The 16,435-nt window shown below is 35.0% G+C and overlaps 1 protein-coding gene across 4 annotated transcripts in view; it reads left to right on the top strand.

Annotated features, from left to right (window-relative positions):
* NIPBL (NIPBL cohesin loading factor) overlaps window positions 1-16,435 on the top strand; it is a 162,017-nt gene that overhangs the window by 120,478 nt on the left and 25,104 nt on the right. For all 4 annotated transcript variants that reach the window (XM_027734109.2, XM_027734110.2, XM_027734112.2 and 1 more), the window contains 14 exons: window positions 296-478; window positions 4,707-4,904; window positions 5,089-5,160; window positions 5,248-5,337; window positions 6,308-6,411; window positions 7,814-7,900; window positions 9,473-9,704; window positions 10,378-10,529; window positions 11,343-11,423; window positions 12,241-12,341; window positions 13,475-13,613; window positions 13,825-13,907; window positions 14,859-14,991; window positions 15,846-15,989. In XM_027734109.2, the coding sequence (XP_027589910.1) occupies window positions 296-478; window positions 4,707-4,904; window positions 5,089-5,160; window positions 5,248-5,337; window positions 6,308-6,411; window positions 7,814-7,900; window positions 9,473-9,704; window positions 10,378-10,529; window positions 11,343-11,423; window positions 12,241-12,341; window positions 13,475-13,613; window positions 13,825-13,907; window positions 14,859-14,991; window positions 15,846-15,989 (1,799 nt within the window). The remainder of the gene's footprint in view (window positions 1-295; window positions 479-4,706; window positions 4,905-5,088; window positions 5,161-5,247; window positions 5,338-6,307; window positions 6,412-7,813; window positions 7,901-9,472; window positions 9,705-10,377; window positions 10,530-11,342; window positions 11,424-12,240; window positions 12,342-13,474; window positions 13,614-13,824; window positions 13,908-14,858; window positions 14,992-15,845; window positions 15,990-16,435) is intronic.

The raw sequence follows: 16,435 nt of genomic DNA, 5'->3' as shown, positions 1-16,435 counted from the left end.
ACTTTGTGGAAGTAGAGCAGGGATATCATTTTACAAAGGTAATTCAGCAGTTTGAATTTGTTTTACATACCTGACAATATTTTTTTAAAAGAAATGTGTGTGCAATTTATTGTGTTAATTTCTAACTGTAGTGTGAACAGTCCGTGCAACTTTAAAAAAGGTCTGTCAAATACATCCAGGTACTGTGATATTGTTAGTGGATATCCTGTAAGTGGTTCCTGAGAAGGGACTGTAGTGTTGGGCTCTCTTTTTTGTCTTCAAGTTCACATTTGCTCTTCTTACTCTCCACTAATAGGTAGCATAGATCAGTCAGTGTTAAAGGAGTTGCCTCCTGAGCTCCTGGCAGAAATTGAATCCACCATGCCACTTTGTGAACGTGTGAAAATGAACAAGCGCAAACGTAGCACAGTTAATGAGAAACCAAAATATGCTGAAATCAGTTCTGATGAAGACAATGACAGTGAAGAAGCTTTTGAATGTAAGTAGTACATCATTCTGTTCCTTAAGCTAAAGAAAGCTAATATTTTGTTTTTACAAAAAGATACACATTTTCTTTTAAGTTGGCTTGTCCTAAAACATATGAAAACAAGTTTGCTGTCCTGACAACTGTTTGGCCAAGAACCCTTGTTTTTCTTTTTAAAGAAAAATTACTTGATTTCCATTTGCCATTCAAGATGAAAATCAGTTAGTTGTTAAATTTATTTTCCTGATTACTTTATTGGGAGCCGCTACCTAGGTATTTTTTTTTGCTCTCAGTTTTAGCATGAAATGTTTTTAACTAATCAAATTAAGGAGCATATCCTCTAAAGAAGTGCAGAAAACTTACATACAAATGTATGCAAAGAAAAATGTCATTAAATAAATTTTTAAATTATTCTTAGTTTTATTGATACAAAATGTGAAGAATCCTGTCTTGAATTTTTCTGACATGATGAACTGAGACTATTACTACACAGAAGTTTCTTTAAATATTTCTTCTAGTATTTCTCTGTCATATTGCTTGAAAAACTGGAGTTGCTTTTGATGGATTCTCAAAATACCATTTGCTAATGATGAATTAACTGTTTTCAAAGGAAGAGAGGAAGCTTCTAGTTAGAATTTTGCTGTGCAATCAGTTAAAGTTCCTAAGTCAAAAAAATTGTTATTTGCCTGTAAGTTAGGAAGACAATTCCTACTTGTTAATAAGAGTACAGTTAGTTTGTCTCTGTAGTCATACACTTAGCCAGCACTGAAAATGAACTGTTGCAACAGAGGGAATCGGTTCATTCTGAGTTAGTATCTTAGCTGTGTAACGGTGCAGGGCTACGGGAGAAGTGCCTGTGGCTGTTCACCTGCAAAGGAATCTTATGTATAAGGTTTTTTTCCCAAGTTTAGATGCTTTGCACCCCTGTTTATATAAACATCTTAGTGAACTTTTGTAAGTTCATGGTGTTTTCGTTTTTAGTATTTCTTAAGGTCCAAAAGAGAAAGATTTGTTTCTTCCGCTTTTTAATACGTTTCAGGTTCTTATCCAACAGATAGACAGTACACGTCTACATACACATACATGTCAAAATTATAGTAGTCATATGTCTGATCTTTATCAAAGAAGCAGAAAAGAATGTGCTTTTGTTGATTTGTTTTCCCTTTTAATTATAACTGAATAATGATGCTTTGTCTGTGAGTGTGACATCTTGAGGTAAATTGTGGTCAGTCAGGATTATGGCAAAGGATTAATGATGATTTGCTTCATTCAGGATTCTGTATTCTCTGTTTACCATATCATATCACCTGTTTATGATGTAGTAATCTGGAACAGCGAATTTAAATAAATGAATTAATTAAAGAAAATTATTTAAGTTGGTTGGGAATGGAGAGAATTGTCAAGAATTTCAGATACCTTAATCTACATAATAGCCATAGTGGCTTTTGAAATTCTTAAATATAAAGTAAAACAAGTTAAGGAAAACTTTCACAGTAATTATATACTTTAAGGGATTGTGGTTTCATTATATCTGCTCAGAAGATCTGGCCATCATTTTAAACAATTCAGTGAGTACGTCTGTCTTTAAAATAAATTACAACGTTTCTCAAAGAAAACTCTAGAACTGAATTAAATTTAAAACAAGACGAAATGATCAAGAGAGTGAAAGATTTGTGACAAGTACACTGGATAGGTTTGTGTGGTTACAAATACATGTTTCTGAATTATTCTGATTGCCTAAAACTGAACTTTTGGGAGCATTTGGAAGGAAATTATGTGTTTATATTCCAAGTAGTATTTATTTATGTATAAAATCAATAATATGTCTTGAGATGTTATTAAAACTTAAATTTGTAGTGAATTTTAGTGACTTCAAAATAAATTTTGTAGAGCAGTGATTGTGAATGGCCATTCCCATGTTCATATTATTTGCCTTGTAGAGCCAGCAGAATTGTAGCACATTCTATTTTCCCATGCAAAACAATATTGGAAGTTGCTTTTCTCATGGAGATGTAGCTGGGGTCAGAATTCATCCCACAGAACTTGAAGTGTTACAGATGATTTGTAAACTGTGGAGACAGATTTCATCTGCCTCCACATGGGGTACCTCTCATGGGGTAAAGAAATCAGTTGTGTAAAGCCGTTTCCCATAAACTCTTACTTTCTTCTCCAGTACATTTACTCTAGGTATCACAGAATGGTTTGGGTTGGAAGTGGCCTTAAAGGTCATCTAATCCCAACCCCCCTGCCATGGGCAGAGATGCCACACTAGACCAGGTTGCTCAAGGCTCTGTCCAGCCTTGAATACTTCCAGTGATGGGGCCTCTACAGCTTCTCTGGGCAACCTGTTCCAGTGCCTTCACCACCCTCACACTAAAGAATTTCTTCCTGACATCTAATCTTAACTCACTCTCTTGAAGTTTAAACTTTTTACCCCTTGTTCTATCACTTCATGTCCTTGTAAGAGTCCCTCTCCAGCTTTGCTGTAGACTCCCTTTAGGTACTGGAAGGTAAGGTCTCCCCAGAACCTTTTCTTCTCTAGGCTGAAGAACCCCAACTCTCAGCCAGTCTTCATGGCAGAGGTGCTTCGGCCCCCTGACCATCTTTGTGGCCTCTTCTGGACCAGCTCCAACAGATCCATGTCCTCCTTATCTTAGGGGCCCTAGAGTGATGCAGTGGGGTCTCACGAGAGCAGAGTAGAGGGGCAGGATCGCCTCCTTTGAACTGCTGGCCACTGGTTTGGATGCAGCCTAGGATGCAGTTGGCTTTTTGGGGTGTAAACACACTTTGTTAGCTTTTGTCCAGCTTTTCATCCACCAGCACCCCTTAGTCCTTCTCCTCAGGGCTGCCATCAATCTATTTTCCACCCAGCTTGTGTTTGTGCTTGGGACTGCCCTGACTGATATTCAGGACCTTGCACTTGGCCTTGTTGAACTTCACAAGGATCGCACAGCCCCACCTCTGAAACCTGTCGAGGTCCCTCTGGATGGGAACCCTTCCCTCCAGTGTGTTGACTGCACCACACAGCTTGGTGTCACCAGCAAACCTGCTGAAGGTACCCTTGATCCCACTGTCCATGTCACCAGCAACAATGTTTAGCAGTGCTGGCCCCAGTACTGACCCCCGAGGACAGCACTTGTCACTGGTCTGCACTTGGATGCTGAGCCATTGACCGCAACTCTTGGAGTGTGACCATCCAGCCAATTTCCTACCCATTGAGTGGTCCAAGATGGCCCTACATTTCTTTTGTCACAGCTAACTCTCTCAACCATTTCAGACAGTGTTAGTAGCTCCAGCATCAAGGAGATGACTCTGCTTCTCCAGAAACAAGTCTGATCCAGAAGCAGCACAGCTCTAAGTTTGAACTGAGTTATTACCCTAAATTACTTAGACCCCTCCGTGCAAGAGTTTTGTATTATATATTTTGAATTGGGAGTACTCTAGGGTCCATTGCAGAGCAGAGTTATTGTCTCAGGGTTTTTTTTTTTTATTATTTCCACCAAATATCTGTATAGAATATTCATCCCAGCTTCTTCAACATTCACTTTTGCAGGGCTTTTTGGTCTTTCCTGAAAAGCAGTTACAATAACCTTCTGTGGTGCTGATTTGCGCTTTGGCCCAGAATTGTGACTCCAGCTTTCTCCTTGACATGAATTTCCTGCAATATATGCTAAGACAAAATCTTAGATGTTTGGCAAAACAGAATATCTTAAAGAAAATACATTGCAAAGTCTTATAGGTACTTGGTGTGCCAAATGGGCAAAGCAATCACTGAATTGGAACATGAACATCCAGAAAGAGTCGCAGTTTAGATAACTTAAGAAATTATCTCAATGTTCTGTCATGAAAGGATGAAACTTATCTGGATTTGTTCCACTTCCCTTACTTTGGTTAAAAGGACAAATGCTCTGTAAATTTTATTTTATTTTATGTTTTAGGGTATCTTTGCCAGTTTCATGGGAAAAAAAGTTAGAATAATCTAAAGTAGAATTATATATAGTAGTTTTAGAGTGTTTGCTTGATTTACTGACCAACTATACAAGAGTGTTTTAACTTGCAAATCATAGAATCATTTAGGTTGGAAAAGACCTTTAAGACCATGAAGTCCAACACTACAACTAATGCTGCCAAGTCCACCATTAAACCATGTCCCTAAGCAACACATCTAATAAATGTTTAAGAATGTTCGATTTTGAGCTATTAAAAGTTTTGTACTTAAAATGAAAACGCGTTTCATTTCTAGCTTCTCGTAAAAGACACAAAAAGGATAGAGATGAAGCTTGGGAGTATGAAGAACATGACAGAAGAAGTTCTGGTGACCACAGGAGAAGTGGTCACTGTCACGAAGGAAGGAGGATTTCTGGTAGTGGCCGTTACCGTAATCGCAGTCCCGATGACTCTGATATGGATGATTATTCTTCTCCCCCTAGCCTCAGTGAGGGTAACTGATCACTTTAAAAATTTAATTTTATTCCATAATACTAGTGCCTTTTAAATGGATATGTTAAACATTTTAAAATAAACATAATTAGACGCCATGCTGAATGCAATTGTAAGAAATGTAAAGAATCCTTTATTTAATTTTTTGAGAAAGTGTTTGCCTCACTCTTTCTTCTCTTAATTAGTGGCTAGAAAAATGAAGAAAAAAGAAAAACAAAAGAAGAGGAAAGCTTATGAACCTAAACTTACACCTGAAGGTAATTTTAGAAGATTTATTTTCCATGGTTTGTATTTTCTGTTTTGTATTTAAAATAATTATTTATTAATTTCTTTTTTTTCGCCAGAAATGATGGATTCTTCAACATTCAAAAGGTTTACTGCTTCGATAGAGAATATTTTGGAAAATCTGGAAGATATGGATTTTACAGCTTTTGGTAATACATCAGAAATTTTCAAAATGCTTTCTCCAATAAGAAACACAAGAAGCATAAACAAATTGTATCTAAGTACTCGAGTCTGCTTCTTGGTGATTTAATTACATGAAATACTTGTTAGGGCACACTGGATTTATATGGCTTCCGCCTTGAGTGGTGGCCTTTACCTTTCCAATTTCAATGGCCTTTTACCCAACAGATTCTGATTATTCAATTCAGGCAGCAGAATCCTGATGCATTTATAGCTGAGACACAGAATCACCATGTGTTCCTTATCAATTTCAGTGGAAAAAAAGCCCACTTTGCATGAATGTCTGAGGAAGTAGTCCATGTTAACCAGGGTGACTTTCTATTGAAATGGATAATGGAGTATTCATTAATTTTTTTTCTGCCATCTTTGTCACAGGATTAGAACAAGGGGAGGGACGTAGTAAACAAATCATTGTAGTTTTTAAAGCCGTAGTCTATGCAACCTTGGATTTAAAAGTGAAGCCATTGGATCTTTCTGTGTCTGGTAACCTTATTCTTTTCCAGGGGTAAATACAATTGGGAGAGAGTGTGTCTCAAGGTGCTTAATTTCACATGGTTTTTATCTGTTGCTCTTGCCCAGATTTGAACTTCAGGGCTACAATAGTTTTATATTTGTTTTACTGAATTGAAAGTGGTGGCACAAGAGCTGCAATAAATGGGTTTTGCTGTATTAAAAACTTTTTGTGCCTTGTGTTAGGCTCTTAAAGGATGTTTCAGAACCTGTCGTATTTAATGACTAGTCATTGTTTCAACACAACCAGAAGTTATCTTTATCAGTCTTCGTTAGATGCTAACTATTGGAACCATTAGATACTGCCTGTGTGGACAATCAGGTTTTTTTCTTCAGCTGGCTTTTTCATACTGGATGTAAAATACTGTTTTCCTTGAAGTTAAATTAGAAATGTGATTGCTAATTTTTTACCTTTTTTTTCTTTAAAAGGTGATGATGATGAGATTCCACAGGAATTGCTACTGGGAAAACATCAGCTTAGTGAGTTGGGTAGTGAATCTGCAAAAATCAAGGCAATGGGGATTATGGACAAGGTACATCTTCATAATCTACCTTTTTTTTGAGCATAAAATACTGATTAACATGCCACCCTCTTTGGGTTTTCTTGAGGTGTGCACACCTGAAAAAGACTTGAGCTTCTGCTCACTTAGCTGAAGTGCTTAAACAGTTATCACATCCTAACTATTAACTCTTTCTGAAACTGAGACACTTTTGTTGAAAGGTCCGTTTGAAAGGTCCTCCTCTATGTGTCAGTGTTGACTATATGCCAATATGTAATACATGTGCCTGAGCAGTGAAATCTAAAATAATTAATCTGCTTTCACAAAAGCACATCAACCTATAGGCTTTGCTCCTTACAGCTGTGTTTGAGCAACTACAGTAAATCAGAACCTGCTGGCAAAGGAAAAAAATCCACCTTTTCTGATATATGTCATCAGTGCAATGTAGATGCATGATATCCAGCCAGCAACAGAGAGTTGCATTCTTCTTTCATCTCTCCAAGGTTCACTCTGTGTGCCTGAGTCTCCTCTCCACTCTGTGTGCCATACTTTTTCCCAGTCAGTTAAGGGGACTTTTGTTGCTGCATACCTCTAGAAACAATGTTCTTGATTTCCTTTTATCTTTCTGGGACTCATGGCTTTGGGCAGTCTTATGTTAAACTCTGTGCTTGTTAGTCTTATGTTAAACTCTGCGTCACTCTGGACGATTCCAAACTTCTTTAATCTAAAATTTAGGTATTCTTCCTGGACTTTCCTTCAGTCTCCCTACTTTTCTTTGTAGTATATTGGTGGCATCAGTGTTTCTCTTTCGTAATAGTTCTCGCCCATAAACTCTGCTCTGTATTTTTTACACATACATACGTACATACACACACATACTTCCAAAAGTGAGTAGTAGTATCTAGATGAGAGAAACTGGCTCTCCTAAAGTTTAGCATATTCTGTAAATTATTTAATCATAATTCTAGAGAAGGCCAGTGAGTTTGAGGTATGTTTTTCAACATGCTACTTCTTTAAAGTTAACATTAAGAATACATTTCCTTTTTATTAGCACTCGAGTATCAAGGAATTTATATCTACTTGTTCACACAGTTTTTTTTTTCTCCTAATAAAGGTCAGTCAGACTTTGTAGTTCCTACTTGGATTTGATAGGTTTCTAGTAGCAAATATGTATACAACAGGTATACAACATTAATGACAATTTAAAAATCTATTTCTGTGGATTTTGCTGGTTGAAAATACAGTGTAATTGAAATCCTAGAATATATTTTACCTATTTGAGTTTTAGTATCAGCATTCTCTTTATGTCAAATTGGTTACAGTTTGAGTGATTTGTATTATACAAGCTCTGCCGTCATGCCTTGGCATTCTTTTCAGCAATTTGGAAGCCTTTATGTTCTTGCAGTTGTTTAACATGTTTCTTTTCTTGTTTTAGCTCTCAACAGATAAAACAGTGAAAGTCCTGAATATTTTGGAGAAAAATATTCAAGATGGATCAAAGCTTTCTACTTTACTTAACCATGTGAGCTTCAAATTACGTAATTTCACAACATTATGTAGAGTTTTCTTCACTTGAGTCCTATTTAGTGATAGGTTTAAATACTATGTATGTGTGTGAAAGGGATTTCTGATATAACATGTGTAATTGAGATTAATATTTGAAGTAAAATTCGGTTGTATTTTTTTCAGGTCTAAATACGTTTTACTGATAACTAACAGATGTAGTGGGAGCAACTGAATTTTCTTTTGTTTCATTTTAGATATTATAGTTTCATCCTGAAATATTCATGGTGATTCTGGTGTAATTTGCACCTTTGGACATTTCTTTTTTATGTGTCCATAAAGTGCCTTACACAATGAAGGAAGTACTCTAGTGTTCACATGGAGCGTATCTTTCTCCTGAGCATTAAGGAGGAAGTGTTTTGTTTAAATCTGTTCTTACACTGCAAAGTTACAGTTGTCAATGTAAATCAAATTAACAGGAAGTTTAATATTTTAGTTTGAGAGGGGTTCCTAAAACTATTAAAAATTATTCCAATCATTGTGGCAAAGAAAGCCTCTGCCAAGGAGTAAGCTGACTACTTTTACAGTGTAGTGAAGATATCTTACCTCCATGTTAATAGTATTTTTCAGAGGCAGAGGACGCTTTAATATTGTTTCCATTTTCAAGATTACTTAGGAAACAAAAATTACTTGGGTTTTTTTTAAGGACTTAATTGTGTAAGGAGCAAGTTACTTGAAGCCACTATGTGAGAAATTTGCAGGGACCTCCTGATTTGCAGATTTCTGTTTATTTTAGAATTAGGTATAGCATGTATATTATGAACTGTGATTCTTGTACTGCAAAAGGAAAAAGTCTTATTTTTACAAAGAAAGCCAACAGTGTTGAACTGTAGTGTCATACAGGCAGTAAAGACTTCTTCTTTGGAGTCTCTATCTGTACCAGAGAAGCTGTGAGAAAATCTGCCTAGTAGTGTTATTATGATATTTAAGTAGGGCTGGATGGTCATAATTAAGCTCGCGTATGTTCGCTTTTATACCTTTTACAAACACAGTAATACAGAGATTCTGTAGCCTGTGTTCAGTCTGAATGGACATATTTGATAAGATGTGTTTTAAACCCATTGATAATAGATGGGTTGACCTGTGAAGCAGAGAAAGTAGCGTACTTACAGATTTAGTGTGACTTGCGACAGTCTTTTTGTGTAAGAATTCCCTCTAGTGGCAAAAATTGGATTGATGAAAGCAGCAACTGGTGTCACTGAAGAGAACACCAGATGAATGAGTTTAGATTTTGCTTAACGTATGCTGGTCTTAAATAGAGTGTGTGGCAATCTTCCCTTATAATGCTTCCCAGTGAGACACAGAAAGCTTTTTTTGTTCTAGCAGAAGAATACAGTGAGACATTGAAGACTTGTTACTCGGGGAGATGTTCCAACCATGTTGCTAGTAAAACAAACATTACTTGATTTTTAAAACAAACTATTTTTGTATCAAAAAGGAAATACAATATTTTATACATGAGCATATGTTATGGTAAGACTAAAAATGTGACTTCTTGTTCACACTCTTCTGTTTTTCTTTACTGTTGCAGAATAATGACACTGAAGATGAGGAGAGATTATGGAGAGACCTTATTATGGAAAGAGTGACAAAATCAGCTGATGCTTGTCTTACTGCTATCAATATTATGACATCACCAAATATGCCTAAAGCTGTATATATTGAGGATGTAATAGAAAGAGTTATTCAATACACAAAATTTCATTTGCAGAACACTCTATATCCTCAGTATGATCCTGTGTATAGAGTTGATCCTCATGGTGGTTAGTATGCTAACAAGTCTTCCCATGTTAAAAGCTATCAAAACTTAATCTACTGTATGATGATGTAAATTATATGACTTTCTGGAATAAGATTGTAACTTTTATACTGATAGTTCTTTCATACCAAATACAGCATCCTGAATTAATGCATTACATTAGATTGAGAATGATGAAATGTAGAATAAAAAAAATAAAATTTGCCATCTGAAGAACTTAGTCATACTGCAGCTTGAGTTACTGCAGTAATGTCAATGTAACTAAATTATTTAGACTAAAGTATTCAGAAGTTTGACGATGAGCTTTTGTGTATAGTTATTACATGTAGGAGTAAGTAATTTCATAGACATAATCTCCATGTATATAATCATTTACTTCAGGGAAAACTATTTAGCTTCTAGCCTTTTGTTGCCGTGTTCATACCTATAGATAAATGTATCCAATTTCAAGAACCTTTCTAAAAATCTCGGATCCAGAACTTGGAGCCTATATAAAAATTAATGTTATGTGAAATTCCTGCTTTCCAGCTGATTCTACTAAGTAGTTTTTCTAATTGCTTTTACAAAGCTGTAGTCATGCGGTTGTTTTGGGGACACTTTTTGAGGATAATCATCTTTCCAGTATTTGTTGTCTGAAGCATTGAAAACATTAATGAATATATTTTTTCATTTTCTAGGTGGTGTTTTAAGTTCAAAAGCAAAACGTGCCAAGTGTTCCACCCACAAGCAAAGAGTTATCGTGATGTTGTATAACAAAGTTTGTGACATTGTCAGCAGCTTGTCAGAGTTACTTGAGATACAGCTTCTCACTGATACAACTATTCTTCAGGTAGGTTTTATCAGAAAAATTTCTGTCCAGGAATGTTAGATTAGCTTTGCTTTTCTTAGAGCAAAGGTGAAGTATGATTGTCTCAGTTACGTGAAGTTTGAAATCAGTAGCAGCTTTTGAATTCTTAACATCAGAGTGACTAGTTTGTTGTGTAGTAGATAATCTGCAAAGGAGCATTTAAATTATGAATCTTTAATGGCATCTCTTGTACACTTAAGAAAAGTTTAACCTGATTGTATTCAGGTGTGGAGTCATAGGATGATTTACCTTGGAAAAGACCCTTAAGAACATAAAGTCTAACCATAAACCCAACACTGCCAAGTGCACCACTCAAACATGTCCCTAAATGTCACATCTTCATGTCTTTCAAATACTTCCAGGGATATTGGCTCAACTGCTTCTCTGGGCAGGCTGTTCCCATTCTTGAAAATCTTTTCCATTAATCATTTTTTCCTTATATCCAATCTAAACTTTCCCTGTTGCAACTTGAGGCCATTTCCTCTCATACTGTCACTTGTTATGTGGGAGAAGAGGCCGACCCCCACCTGGCTACACCCTCCTTTCTGGTGGTTGTAGAAAGTGATAGGGTCTGCAGTGAGCTTCCTTTTCTCCAGGCTGAACAACCCCAGTTCCCTCAGTTGCTCCTCATGGGACCTGTGCCCTAATGTAATTTAATATCTTTATTTGCAAATAACATAAAGTAATGCATCTTGTTGACTGCTTAACCTGCTGAATGAATAAGCTGCTTGTGAAACTGCATAAATACCAGTTTGTTGGTCAGATATACTTACAGTAACTTCTTTGCATTGATAGGTATCATCCATGGGAATAACACCCTTCTTTGTAGAAAATGTCAGTGAACTTCAGTTATGTGCCATCAAATTGGTGACTGCAGTAAGTATTTTTTAATTTGTGCCTTCACGCTCCTGTGCTTCTGAGAAATCTTAGCTACGTGGTTTTCCTTATTTCCTACATTAAAATTTGTACTTATGCAGTGGAATAAGGTGTAGAACTAGTGTGATATTTCTGTGTAATAGAATAAATTCTTTTCCTCAGAAGAGGTGGATGTGTAACAGATTCACAGGACAGGTAGATATTATTTCAGGAAAAATGCAGTGGAACACAGGTGCTTGTTTAAATGGGAGCTTTCCATCTTACTAAGGGATATATACTCCAGTATTCTGCCCAAACGAAAGAGACAAACTCAACAGTCCTGACCCTGTAAATTGAAAGAACATGTCGCATCAGACAAACATTAAAGCTTAGGATAGGAAGTAAAACTCTCAGATGTACTCTACAATCCGCATGTGTTCATGTATACCACAGTTTTTCTCTGTATTGAGAGAAAGAAATATTAAGTACTAAAGCTTAGTATTATACTGTTTCACTTTCCTGTAGTGTATGACACCATTGACAGAAATTTTTAAAACAGAAGTTGTTTTCAAGACCTATTACACATTTATGTTATTTGAACATTTTAAAAAAATCTTTATTTGAAATTGTTTTTATCTATTTTATAAAAAAATAATTAAATAAATAATTGAATATTGAAAATCAAAACATTAAAATAAGGTATGCATTAATTATGATTTATTTTTCATTTAGAGTGTATGTTTCTACATATATTTTTTTAACCCTGCATTTAACAAGTGGTATTTTATGTATCAATAAATAATTTTCTAATAATCTTGTAACTATTACTATTAAATAGGTGTTCTCCCGGTATGAAAAACACAGACAACTAATACTAGAAGAAATTTTCACTTCCCTTGCAAGACTACCAACTAGCAAGAGGAGTTTGAGAAACTTCAGGTAATTTCTGACATAAATTAATAACTTGTAAACTGTAACATTTACAGTTTATAGATGTAGGATTTTAATCTTCAGTAATAACTATGTTAAAAATCTGTGTCTCCACAAGCTGCATTTTTTGCAGGTAGAGATTTCAAAAGAGGAATTATTTGACAAATGTCTTGTAATAATCACTGTTTTTTACGCTATCACATTATTGCCTACCTACAAAAATAATTGAAATCTCTCATTATTTTTGCTCAGCTAAGAATGTGAACAAGTGTGATGTCAGTGTACGCTCAGAGTTTTTTCTGTTGGACAATTTTTTGGTTCTGTCTGTATGGAGTTACATAATTTCTTCATTTCTAAAGCTTAATAGGAAAATTCTAGCTGAATTTCTTTGAGGACACACTCAGTATACTCTTCCCAGAACAGGAATCAGTTTCATTTCAATATCATTTCATGTGTCAGAGATTATCATCTCTTCATATTGTTAAGGGTAGCAATAGGTGGTGTTGATGTATGTATGGGCAGTAAACATCATACTATTTCTTAGGTTATGTCATGGGAGAAACATGGAGTGTATTCATAGTCTTCTTACCAACTTAAGACACACTTAGGCTCTTGCATGCTCAAATTTGTAGTCTGCTATGCTACTGCAAATTACCGTAGGTGTAACTTGTAAAAGTCAATCCAGGTCTCTTCTTTAAAAACCATGCATATTTTGCATACTTTAAAAACCTATAGAAACAATAAATCATTATGGAAATGGTTTGATGTATTTTGTTCTGTTGTGTTGAAAGAGGACATGGCATTATACATAATAAATTTATTATTAAGTGTTTTAGCATGTAGGTGTTTGATTTATTAAACATTCCGGTAGCTTTTTCAGCTGATGAACTTCACAGGTTCTCTGATAGCCCATCTTAGTGCTGTTTCAGTTCACCTCTTCTGCCTAAGAACAATACTGGGTTCTTTTAGATCAAATGTTACACTGCATAAGAAAGAAGCAAATAACTAGATAAATATCTAGAATACAGATTTCCAGCTGTGGTTATAATTTTTGAAGGATACTATTTAAGACCAAAGATTTTTGTTGTGTTTTGTCCTGTTTGTTTACTTTTGGTGTTAATGCTTTCTTTTCTTATTAACAGGTTAAACAGCAGTGACACTGATGGAGAGCCCATGTATATTCAGATGGTAACAGCACTAGTTCTGCAACTTATTCAGTGTGTGGTGCACTTACCATCCGCAGAAAAAGATTCTAATTCAGAGGAGGAATCAAACAAGAAAGTAAGATATTTTTAAAAAGCCTTTTTTGTGTGTGTGTTTACGGAAATGACTTATGCATGTAGATATAACATTTTATAATATTTTATTACAGTGCTGTAGTAAACATTGTAATTTTATGTTTGCTGTAATTTTTTGATGCATGAGAAATGCTGATCTGGAAATCATAGTTCTGTGTATGCTATAATAGACGAATGTATTTCGTTATTTTTAGGTGGATCAAGATGTGCTTATTACTAACTCTTATGAAACAGCCATGAGAACAGCTCAAAACTTCCTTTCTATTTTCCTTAAGAAGTAAGTACTCTTGCATTCTTTAGTATATTGATGAAACCAACTCCATATGAAGTCAGTCATACTTCAAGACAAACCTGACCACTGCACAGTGATAAATACCTATACATGGAGTTATTTATAACGGTATACTTTATAGGTGCTTAAGAGTTTCCGGTCTAGTCAAAAATGTTTGTGGAACAGGAATTCTGCACAGTGTAGAATTCTTAATACATTCAAGAATGCTTGATAGTTTGTGTAGGATTCTTTTATTAGAGGTCTATTACTTAAATGAGGCCTGGAAAAGAAGGTGGAGTAGATATATATACGTCATGAAACCATGTTGATTCTATCATCAGATATAAAAAACCTAAACATTACTTTCATTTAGCTGAAGCTAGCAATGTTAATAGCTCAAAAGGGAAAAAACCCCATGCCTGAACAACCAAAGGATTTCAAAGAATACATCTTTAGTGTTTTATTGTATCAATTTCTACACTTAAAGCCAAAAAGCTATTTAATAAGCCATCAACAATCTCTCTGCATGATTCTGATGTTGTTAAACTTAGGGATGCCACATATAAGTCAAAAATTATCAGGTGTGTTAACTTTTGATTTTTAATTTATTTTTTTTTTACATTCTGATTGTAACCTTTATGAAGCATAATACTGAGATGTCTTGTCACTATCAGATAAATCAAACCAAGATTAAGGAGTATAAACACATCACCTCTCAACTATCCTACTCCAGCTTAAGCTTTACAGTTCTACCTACTTTGTCTGTCCAAGTCAATGCAGACTTTATTGCAAAGCTAAAAATAAAAAAAAATCTTGGCAACAAAATTCTGTTAGCACGAATTAGCTGCTTTACATGCAATGCAACTTGGAGTGATAAGTGTTTAAGCTGTTTCTCTGTAAATGAATAAAACAAATTTTCTGCTAGTTCTGTTACAAAATGCATTTTATTTTAAACAGGTGCGGCAGTAAACAAGGGGAAGAAGATTACAGGCCACTGTTTGAGAACTTCATTCAAGATCTTCTTTCAACAGTCAACAAACCAGAATGGCCAGCTGCAGAGTTGCTACTTAGCTTATTAGGAAGACTATTGGTAAGGGATTCTTGTTTTTAACTGTATGAATTTATTTTATACTACAATGAAGACTTTTTTGTTTCAGCTGAAACTACTACAGGAATGCTTTCTGATCATCTGCAGCATATAAGGATTTTCTTGAGTGCTTTACTACTATGTAACACATAAATAATAAAATTTTGGTTAGAGGATCATTCATATGGAACTTCTTAAAACTCATATGTATACAGTTCCTCATGGAAGTCCAGTTCCACTATTCCATTACATTTTCAACACAAAAAAATGCCTATATAACATCTAATAAGTGCACATATTAATTTGGAGTAAAGTCAGACTAATAGCTGTAATTATTCATATTAAATATTTTCTCTAGACTGTTCCTTCATCATAGAACCGGAAAACAACTAAGTGGTTTGTTTTCTCACAATTACAGCTTTTGGTTATGTCATTTCGCAGAATGGGAATGTTGCTTTTCAGTATCACAGTGTAATTAACTCAGGAATTTGAGCTGTTTCTTGGAAAATATTTTAAGGCTGGGAAAATGTAGCTTTATATTTGTGTGAATAATGAAGAAATGGCATTATGATGCTAAAGATCTCTGCTATTGAAGATGATCCACTGTGTTAGTTGTCCATTTTGTTTAATGAAAATATGTATTTAAAAAAACAGTAAGAGGCATATTTGGAGAGAGAGAGGGAGACCCAATAAAGAGGCATTAATGTAAAGTAATTAATGTATCTGTAATGTAATGGTAAGCTACATACTTTTATGCAACATGGAAGTCAGGTGAAAATTTTAGAAAGGTAAAGCAATCTCTTGTGAGAAAAACTTCAGTTGCATTTATATTTAATAGTTTATTCTACTTTTCTTAGGTTCACCAATTTAGTAACAAATCTACAGAAATGGCATTAAGAGTTGCATCACTTGACTATCTTGGAACTGTAGCTGCAAGACTAAGGAAAGATGCAGTCACTAGCAAAATGGATCAAGGATCTATAGCCAGAATCCTCAAACAGGTGTGTGAGACATCCTATGCCAGCTGGATTGAGATCTATCCATTCAAATTCATGAAAATTATAAAGATATTTGAAAAATTGACATTATGGAGAATCACTGTTCAAGTTTCTGAATCAAATATACTGTGTTTATTAGTATCACATTTGTTAGCTCATGTCTTCCTTGCACCATCTCTGTAGTGATCCTATGAATTGGTTAGTTACAGTGGGTAATCAGTTTGCCAGTTTTCCTGTGACAACAGAGAGAAAATAATGGAGCAACAGTTATGTTCTTTCTTAGGAGACCTTAAAAATACGTATGTACCTGTATTTGCAATTGCAAAGTGGTAACAGTACATCATATGATAAGAAAATCTAATGTCCTATGTGTCCTTTTAAAAATGGGGACTTGTGTTTTTCTTATGGACGTTATGCATTTCTTTCTGAACTACTAACAACTGTTCTCA

Source organism: Pipra filicauda, unplaced genomic scaffold, assembly GCF_003945595.2.
Source record: "Pipra filicauda isolate LSUMZ 115617 unplaced genomic scaffold, ASM394559v2 scaffold426_size588282_pilon, whole genome shotgun sequence".
Lineage (NCBI taxonomy): Eukaryota > Metazoa > Chordata > Aves > Passeriformes > Pipridae > Pipra > Pipra filicauda.
Note: the sequence above shows the minus strand (reverse complement) of the source record. Positions and strands in the feature narration are given on the sequence as shown.